The 10,355-nt window shown below is 33.3% G+C and overlaps 1 protein-coding gene across 1 annotated transcript; it reads right to left on the bottom strand.

Annotated features, from left to right (window-relative positions):
* Window positions 1-4,444: 4,444 nt before the first annotated feature.
* SLITRK6 (SLIT and NTRK like family member 6) lies at window positions 4,445-9,835 on the bottom strand. Its single transcript, XM_056109811.1, has 2 exons — window positions 9,363-9,835; window positions 4,445-7,160 (listed from the first exon to the last, which is right to left on the bottom strand). The coding sequence occupies exon 2, from the start codon at window positions 7,134-7,136 to the stop codon at window positions 4,614-4,616; it is 2,523 nt and encodes an 840-aa protein (XP_055965786.1). The 5' UTR covers window positions 7,137-7,160; window positions 9,363-9,835; the 3' UTR covers window positions 4,445-4,613.
* Between the last annotated feature and the right edge of the window lie 520 nt (window positions 9,836-10,355).

Genomic DNA, 10,355 nt, shown 5'->3' with positions numbered 1-10,355 from the left:
CGGGATGGAGAGACACTAAAAATACAATCACAAATGGGTCATTTTACTATTTAATACCATGAACTTAAATTTTAACAATTTCATTGTTTTTTTAAGTGTGTGTTGGAGGGGTGATGGTTAACATCTATTCAATACCTTTATATCTAATATAGGGGCACAATCAAACACCCAATGATTTTAGTAGTCAAGCGATTCAAAATAATTTATTCATTTATAGATAATCAGTGTACTTCCTAAGTAGAACCTGAGATGTAAGATGCATATAGTTATATGTTTATAATTAGGTCTCTTGCATTTCAAATTTTAAAACTCGAAAACAAAAATATTTTAATTAAAAGTCTTACAGCTTTAAGTAAGTTTAATTGGAAACAGATGAAGGTTTGTGTGTTTGTATGTGTGTACATTTGTTGTTTTGAATTGTTTCCATTCTTCATTCACTGATCTGCTGCAAGACACTAACAGAAGAGTATTTGTCTTTTTGATTATGTTTTCAAAGCAGCTGGAAGGGAATTCTACACCTGGTCACCTCCTTCAGTTACATATACATAATAATAGATCTTTAGATAGTAACAACAAATTCATTTAAAAGTTGTTGTATTCTGTACAAAAGATAATGGAGCCAATGTCCATAAAAGAAATTTGTTAAACAATACAATTTTAGATCCTATCATTTTCTTCTTATAATTCAATGATTAACAACTATTGAATCCTGTTTTTTTTTAGTTGAGACAGTCTTGTGGTTATAAACCTCAGCGATTATTTGAAAAAATATTTGCTTCATGTTGTATGGAATTGAAAAAGCACAAAAAAAAAATACACTTTTAATCGCTTGCTCATTTCTCTTTAAAGTTATATGGTTGCTCAGGGTCCCCCTCCAAAAGAATGATTGTACATGTCATTTTATGTATCATGAAAACGTGATCTTTTGTGATATCTCAGTTTAAAAAAAAATAAAATAAAAACTATGGCCATTCATATTTCTATCAATAAATTATTGAGTAAATCTTCAGATTTATTATAAAATATTTACTATTTTCCAATTACAGAGAACTCCATTCTTTTTTAATGATTCATTTTGAAAGAATATATAGTACAAAATATGATGCAAGAAAATTTAGTATCTGTTATCATTCTATAAATCATTTATCTTTTAAAAAATTGGCTGCTTTTGAAGAACTAATATTAACTCAATAGATATAAAAATAGTTATACACCATGATTTTTTTAAATTGCACTTTGATGACAAGTGGATACTCAAAGCACAGTTTTCAATCCCAGATCAAAGTTTAAGCTTTTCAAATTAATTAGACCAAAACATCAGGGAAGCTTAAAAGCTTCTTATATGGTGCTTCAATTTACTTAAAATTAGAATAGCAAAGAAAAGATTTCCCTCCTTCTGATACAAGATTAATTGAAGAGGAAGCACCCATGTTCTCAATACAGTCCATTCTTAAGTAGATTGTAAATGTTTAATCCCCGTTTGATAATAACTGGAACATCCAAAGAATATTTTTATTTCACGCTGTTACAAAACTTCAGATTCATACACTTATGTGCCACTTCTGTTCAAATCAAGAAAAATTAAAGTTTATAGATATTTATGTTAAAATTTCCAGAAGTACATGGACAAGTTTGATTTTTCTGGCATAGTCTTGAGATTCCTATGCAAATGTATATGCATAAGTATTATTTTTTAGTATAGATATAGGAAATAAGATAAATAACCCCAAATCTTCATTCTATCACATTTCATATGACTCATTAAGGGATCAAAACTATTATTAGCATTTTTAATGTTCAACTATTTTTAATAAAACAAAACTCACACTAGAAATATTTCGTCATGAATGAAATGATTTAGCTTGTAATTATTTTTTCACATTTTGCAAAGAGTAATGATTTTTGTGTCATGTAAACTTTATTCAAACTTTCAGTGTTTTATAAAGTCTTGGGGTTGTTTTTAATTTGGAATGTATACTTTCAGTATTTCACAAACAACTTTGTTCAATCTTTACTATAAGGTGGATGAACATTACTACTTTAGCCAATTAAAAATGAATAAAGATTAAAAAGTATTTCCTCCACTCATAAGAGAAGAATGTTCTTGAGGACATGTCTCTGTCTGCATTTATGGATTCACTCCAATGGTCCTCCAGGCATGGGAATTTCTTTAGTCTGTACAATTTCTCTAGGCACATGGTTGGAATCAGAAAGCATTGGCAGACTCTACTAAACAGAAGTGCAGTAACATGAGCTAGGTTCTTGCTTTGTTCTTTTTAGCATATAACTTCAAACACCAGGCTTTGATAGGTTTATTGTTAATTGTGTTGAATCATTTTTTTGAGTACGAACATATAAAATAACACAGATGGGCACAGATTATCCCGGAACAAGTCATTTTAAAAATTTTATTTATTTTTATTTTATTTATTTTTTTGATTCACACCTGACAATTATCAGGAGTTGCTCCTGACTTTGCACTCAGGAGTTTCCTCTGGCTTTGCTCGAGAAACCATATAGGATACCTGCAACTAAACCAAGGAAGACTGAATGAAAGGCAAGCGCTAGCCCACTGTACTATATCTCTGACATCATGAATATGTGTTACTTTAGAAAAAAAATTCCCACTCCAGGATTTTCAAGTTAAAAAACTTATGGAGAGACATCAGAGCAGCAGTATAGTGTGTAGGTCACTTGCTTTGCATGTGGCCGACCTAGTTTGATCTTGGTACATCATACCTTATCCCGAGCACAGGGAGTGATCCCTGAGCACAGAAGCCGGAGTCAGTTCTGACCTACCAAACACAACAAACAAAACAAACCTTTGTGGAAAAATTTCTGTTCTCAAGGAACTTTTTCGAACAGAATTTGGTTTGTTTTTCTGCTAATGTTTAAGTGAAAACCTGGCAATATGATTACATAATAGACTTGTAATTAGTCTTTACATCATGCCACCTGGATGTACTGATTTTATGAACAGAAAAACTGCATATTCAAAATCAAAGAAATGATGTATGTTTTGCTAATAAGTGATACAATTGAATTTTGAGAAACAAAACACTTGATGGAACATTCAGGAATTGCTGCCATTAAACATTACTTTTATATTAATGAACTTAAAGAAAGTCCTTCCTAACAGGAAATACGGTCCTTCATAACTCGGGTATGGATCGTTAGTTTAATTTAATGAATTCTAAGTGTATTGTAGAAACATGCTATCTGATTAATTCCATGGTTAGAATAAATAAAAATGAATTGTTTCCTTTGTAGTGATTGAGGAAATGATTTGTTAGAAAAGGCATAACCAATTAGACTTCAAGCCTGACTCCATCCAGACAACCAAATCCCACACAATGAATGACCTTTTGTGACAAAAACAACAGAGAAATCTTGTTTTGCATTTGTCTGCATTTTATGTTTGTGTTAGTCTTGTTTGAATTATAGATCCGGCTAATCAAAGAAATGACATTTTAAACGAGGATTTTCTTTATAGTTTTATTGTAGTGAGCATTATTTTTAAGTATTTTAAAAGGCACCCAAGAATAATTACCTTTGTGAAACAAAAATATATAAAACTGTACAGAATAAATAGTTCATAAAAATCTAGCTAGACTTTCTGGTAAAATAAAGCTACATTGCTCTATTCTTACGGAAACAAACCACTTACCCTTAGATGTGCCTTTGCTACTAATTTATGACAACTACCAGTATACAACAATAAAAATAAAATAACTTTTTTCTTACTTGTTTTACACCTGTGAATTATTATTTGCCACAAGAACATTTATCTATCAGGGACTTTAAATTTACAAAGGATTAATGCTATGAAGGAAACCAAACTTAATAGGTGCACTAATCATATTTACAGTTGAATATCAGTAGCATTTTTAAAATAACCCAAGAATAAGAAACTCTGAGCACAAATCAAATACCTTAGTTTACAGCAGCATTGACAACGAGATTGTCTGCCCAAACTGTGCAGAAAATAAATTTGCTTACTTATATCCTTTGAATAAGTAATCCTTATTATTCATTTCACAAAGCATGATAACATCTTAAATTCTCAAATGATCGAAGTTTTGGGCTACTTAAAGCCTACATTGTTCAACCTTCTACTTTTGCTTCTATTATTATTTCCAACTTTAAAGTTCCAGTTCTTTTTGTCTTTATTGCAGAAATGTATATGTGTTCAACAATGGACATTTTTGTAGTCCATATACTGGCTATATAAACAATAGTATCCTTACATAGTAAAACGACATGTACAAATATCATTTTAAAATAAAAAAGATCCAATTATTTATAATCCATGACAAAAGTTCAAGAAAATAAAAACCACTTAGATATTGAACCCTTTTATATGTTTAATATAATACTATGATCATTAAATGCTTGTCATGTAAGGATTTCTCTAATTGGAAACCAAACAAAAATGCCTGGAAACAATGTAATGGCTTCTCCCAGTGATCCCTGAGCTTCCTCATCATTTTCTTTTCCCATCGGATTACTGCTGTACTCAACTTCGGACAGATGACACACACATAAGGCACTTATTTACAAGGTTTGGACTTAAGACAGAATCACAGCATTTCTGCCACTGCCCTAAACTTTGTTTATGTTTGCTGCTCCAGGACCTCCAGGTAGTCAGGCTCAGCGTGTAAATTAGCTTTGAGCTCAAAATACTCATTTTTAGTTTGTTCCACTAATACCTTCCTTGGCCTCGTGTACATTAGCGTCTCCATTAATTTTAACTCTTCGTGGGCTCCAGGATATTGTACCTCCACATCTGGTTGGAGCTGAGCAATGTTTTTCCGAAGGTATTCTGTGATTCCCAACTGCTGCAGTTCTCTTTCTTTTTCTAAAATATTCCTATATAAGGAACTGGCATCCTGGAAAGATAAAAATTCAGTTGATTGGTCCGTGGTTTTGTACTTCAACTTTGACCCAGTGAGCGGTGATTGATTTTCCCGTTCTAAAAGACTTCTTTGAAGATGTTTTGTGTCAATACCCTCTTTTTCATGTCTCTCATCTTCATCTTCTAAATGTTTTGGTCCAAAGGAAGGACTTCTGTACACATGGACCAAAGGGCTCACCATATGTTGCTCATAGAGTGATGCAGTGGGCCTTTCAGTGGTGTGGTGAGTTGTTTTATGTCCATACATGCTATATTGGAGATGCACAGGACTGTTGTCTCTGATTTGCTCATCAGTTTGTTTCTTTCTGTATCTTCGCCTGCGGTGGATAACAAGAACCACTATCCCTGCAGCACAAAATACTATAGTTATGAACACAATCAACAGTCCTAATATCAAAACAGATAATGGTACAGCATCGGTGAGTGATCTAAAAATACTCTCAGCTGTAGTGGGGGTTGTAGGAGTACTGACAATTACATAATTAGTATGAGTTGACAACGATGGATTATTGACCAAACCCGGACAAAGAAGTTCACTATTTAGTGATTTTAATTCCTTTTTGGCGAGGTGCTCTGGAGAAGTGCACAGGACATCATCAGCCACTGTGTTCTTACTTAATTTTTGTATCCATTGCTGCAATCCAACCAGATCACAAGAACAGTCCCAAGGGTTGTCCTCAAGGTCAATCTGAGTAAGTAAATCAAGGTCATCCAAGATATTACTGACAGGTAGATGGTTAAGTTGGTTGTTTTTAAGATTTATCCTCATTAAGGGAATTCCTGAAAAAATATGTGGTGGTAAAACTTGCAGTAAGTTGTTATTTAAATAGAGGACTTTCAGTTTAGGCATTGGGTCAAAAGTTCCAGGCAATATCTCTTTGACAGCATTGTATTCAAGATATAAGTACTCAAGGTCATGGAGACCAAGGAACATGTCTCTGTTTAATTTGGACAAATGGTTCCCGTTTAGATAGAGCTTCTGTAATCTTGTTAGGTTCATAAACGATCCTTCTTCAAGAACCTCAATACGATTATTTCCCAAGTGGAGCATTTCCAAAGTAAAGTATTCTGCCAGATCCGACTTCACTACTGTGTGAATAATATTCCCAGCTAAAATAAGCTTTCTTGGATGTTGTGGAGGAGGTTTTAGATCAGATATGCTTTCAATATTGCGCTCTTGACAATGTATTAGAAGTCCTGATGGAGATAGCACTTTACAGTTGCAAGGAACAGGACAATACGGTGCTGGGAGATGAGTGGACGCCTTGGTAATATATGGAATCAAACCTGGTGCTTTAGTGGGTAGTTTCAAAAGAGATGTGGTCTTGGTTGACATGCGACTATCATTTGTGGAAGATGTAGCCACCAGGTGCAGTGATCCTGAAGGATCCTCATGGTCTTCATACACTGGTGGAGTGGGACAAATGGATTCCTGTTTTAGTCGACTTAGAATGCTTCCTTTGAAAGATGGAGGACTGTTGCATACAACATCACCAATCACAGATTGTGGAGGCATGTTCTCCAACCACGTTTTCAGCTCTACTAAGTCACAGTTGCAGGCCCACTTATTGTCTTCTAACTGGAGATCCAGTATTCGACCAATGTGTTCTAAAAAACCAACATAAGGCAATGTTTGCAACTGATTTCCACGAAGATCTAGATGTGTTAAAGGAACAAACCTAAATATGTTTTGAGGGAGGCTCTCAATAGCATTGTCATTTAAAATTAACACTTTCAGTCTATTGAGCTTGCTGAAGGCACTTGGTTCAATCACAGTAATAAAATTATTATCTGCCTGTAGGAATTCCAGGTTTTCCAGTCCATGAAATGTATCCTCTTTGAGAATTTCTAAAGAATTGTGATTGATGTGCAGTTGCTTAAGAAGGCCAAGGCCATTAAATGCACCAGTCTCAATGTCTGCAATATTGTTAAATCCAAGGTGTATTGAGAGAGCATTGGTCAGCCCAGAAAAGTCATTCGCATGAAGCATTGTCAAGCCATTATTTAGTAAACTTAGGTGAAAAGGTCGTGATGGTGGCACACTTATTTGAGGTAACTCCGTGATGCCTTTATCTTCACAATTTATCAGCATTGTGCCATCTTTCTCCTCACAGTTGCAAAGAGAATCACAAGATCCTCTGGCTGAGAACACTGGAGATTCAGATTGTGAAGATACATAAGTGAGGAGAGATGAATAGAACATTTGGATCCACAGCTTCATGTTGTCATGTGACAGATGCTGATACTGTAAAACACAATGCAATAACAGTGGTTTTTTTTGGTGCAGTCAGGGGGAATATGAACAAAACATTTTTAAATTAGACAAATTAGAGTTTTCCTTTAAAAAAAGAAAGATGTTGATGTAATGAAAATATGAATACCTTGCTGCATTTACATTTTATTTTCCTTTTTTTTAACACAATGTCAGGTATGTTTGATATAATTTAAACTGGCATTATAACCAAAATATGCATTTAAATTGTAGATTAAAAACATTATGCAATTAGGTATGTTCATATATTCCAAAATTATATTTTATTTATAAGTACATATTTGTAAAGACCATGATTACTTGAAACTACAAGTAAACTAATTTCAGGACAAAGATGGCAATATAAGATAAATTCATAGGTGTTGGCTTCATATTTTTGAGACCAAAAATTCTCTTTTAGAAGTCAAAAACTTTAGATTTGTACATGGGTTTATGTGTTATGCATAAAAATGTTTTTCTATATTCTACATGTATATCACAATATTAACTATCTCCATTTTACCATTTTGGGTCCAAAGTTTTATTTAAATTCATTATTTATTCAAGAACATGTCTCTGATAATGCAATAAAATCAAACATGTAAAAATACATATCAAAACTACATTGTATAAGCTTAGTAGAATCAGGTATGCATGCCTAAGAGTGCCCATTTGTGTTTACTTGAGCCAACCTTTACACCAGTTTCTAGAAGTAGGATATTTCCTGTTGCAATTTAATTCTGATATTGATATGCTCAATTTTATACAAACTAGAGCAAAAAGACACTTTCCAGCTATTCTAAAAAACAAACAACTCCTCATATAAATTTCTCATGAAACACTTCCTAATGAAATCTTAAAATCAGCTTAAGGGCACTGAATGTCATCATATAATTAAGTAGCTGATCTCCTTTCTTATAAAGCTTAATGTCACAAGCAATGAACTCTGAGACGTACTGTACTATATTAAAATCTTTGAGGAGAATTGAGAATAACAAGTACATATTCTAACACTTTAAGCATGTATGACATATATCTGAAACAGCAATTTTTAAAAGATTCTGACACTTAAATGACAGTAATGACAAGGGGAATATACATAATTGTAACACCATCTAATTTTATTCAATTCTTTAAATACTGTATATTAAATTTATGTAGACTACACTTAGAACTAAATTCTGCAGCTGATTACTAAAATTTTCAAAAAAAAAAGGTAAACTACCTTCATTTTTTTCTAGGTAGAATGCATACAGCAACTTTTAATTAAAATTCTCAATCAAACATCCTACAATCCAACCAAAAAAATCTTAAAAAAAACTTTCATTACAAGGAAGCACAAAGATTTATTGAAATTATGTATGGCATGAAGTTTCTAAAAAAGCAAAAGCAACCAAAGGAAAAAATATTTGAATAGAGAGAGCCTTTCTCTAGAAAGGAAAAGTTACCAGACTTAATGTTTCCAGGGGGAAATAGTATAATTTCAAACAGCTCTGAGAGTTCAGCTTAGAATCAAGCAGCCTGCAGTTGGAATCCTGACTTGTGATCAGCCTTCAGAAATATTGAAAGACTTTCTCCATAGATTACCAAGAAAGTGTATTTATTTCACCACACTCAAAATACTGCAAAAAGAGTAAATAACTTCCAGATGAGAATATTTCACTATAGTTCAAACATTATATGTATGTTATGCTCATTACATATAGACTTAGCTTTGCTTTTCAAAAATATGCATACACTTTCAATGTTCTATATAGCTAATATAAGGTAGAATATTAAAGAGGTAATATCTTCAGGCAAAAGATATTCTTCAAGTCATTAAATAACAAGCCGGATACAAAACACACAAAGATGCTTTTCCATAGTCTTTTTCTAATTTAAATTCAGTGATGCATTGGAAGATAGGTTTCTCCACAAAGTACACTTTCTTAGTTTTTGCAGTAACTAAACTGCATGCTGTAAAGAAATAGTGGCATATTATTCTATTTGTTTTCTCTACAGCCAGCTGTTGGGCTTAATATCTACTTCGCTGAGGGAACAGACATCTGCCACAGCATTAGCTGTGCCAATGAACAAGAGGGAAACGGAGAAGCTATTAAAGCAAAGTTCTTTTTAAGAAGCAAGCACATACATTCAATCGCTTTAGGAGAATGCTTTAAAAAAGGTATTAGAATAGTCTGAAAACATTCATCTTACCTGTAAAGAAGTCTTCCTGACGATATCTGTAATGCACAGCTGGAAGAGATGTTCAAAGTAAATTCAGTTCAGGAAAGAAAATAACCACTCACAGTTTCTTCTCAAATATCACTTTTTGGCAAGTCCCACTGCTTCATAAAGTTGGAACCTCTGGTGAAAGAGAAAATGCTGAGGATTTCATTGAGAATATTTCAAGTCAAACGCACACTAGATCATCCTGAAGCAGTTGTCCTGTTTTCTCCCAATTAGAATTCACGGCATACTTCTCAGCTATGCCGACTCTTTTTGCATATAGTTAACCATTTGCAAGCTGCTGAGTGCAGAAAATAAACAAGATGTTGAACAGAGCTGGGACTGATCACTTTTGCTTTCTTAGATTGGAGATCTAGCTGCAGCAATGTTCTCTTTCCTCCCTTTCTAGTCTTTCTTGTTAGCTCAGTTTGTTATTAGTCAGATTGCCAAGGGCTGGGAGGTAGGCGTAAATAAAGAGACTTCTTGGCTTTTGACTCAGCCTTAAAGCCTTTCCCCATCAGAGCGTTTTAATCTGCCAGTGTCATTTAACACAAGAGACAGCTCCACCTTGGGACTGTCCAACTCCTCCTCTTTCTGCAAATGGTCTTTCCACTCCCCTTTAATACCAAATGCAGTGCAAGTAAATTTTGAAGAAATAACTGCAGATCTTTTTAAATGATTAGTAATATTTTTGTTTTATAGCACATGAAAAAAATGTATTGTGTTCATTTCCTATCTAGTGCACTGTTTGCACACAGAAAAACTGCAAATATTCTTTCTGTAGGAGAGTTGCTTTAGCTTTTTCTTAGAGTTTTTTTTTTGTTTGTTTGATATTGTGCACTAATTAAATTACATTTTAAAATGTTAGCATGAACTGCTTTCCTACACCATTAACATATTTTTATTCACCATTTGAATTTATCTTGAAAGTTTCATGTTGAGACTTGAAGTTTTATGCTTCATTATTTCTTTCCCTACAGC

The sequence above is a fragment of the Sorex fumeus genome, unplaced genomic scaffold, assembly GCF_029834395.1.
Source record: "Sorex fumeus unplaced genomic scaffold, SorFum_2.1 ptg000008l, whole genome shotgun sequence".
Classification (NCBI taxonomy): Eukaryota; Metazoa; Chordata; class Mammalia; order Eulipotyphla; family Soricidae; genus Sorex; species Sorex fumeus.
The sequence above is the reverse complement of the archived record's forward strand: the minus strand, read 5'-3'. Positions and strand labels throughout refer to the sequence as shown.

Coding starts and splice junctions, on each gene's coding strand:
- SLITRK6 (XM_056109811.1), bottom strand. CDS start 7,136: ATGAAGCTGTGGATCCAAATGTTCTATTCATCTCTCCTCACTTATGTA.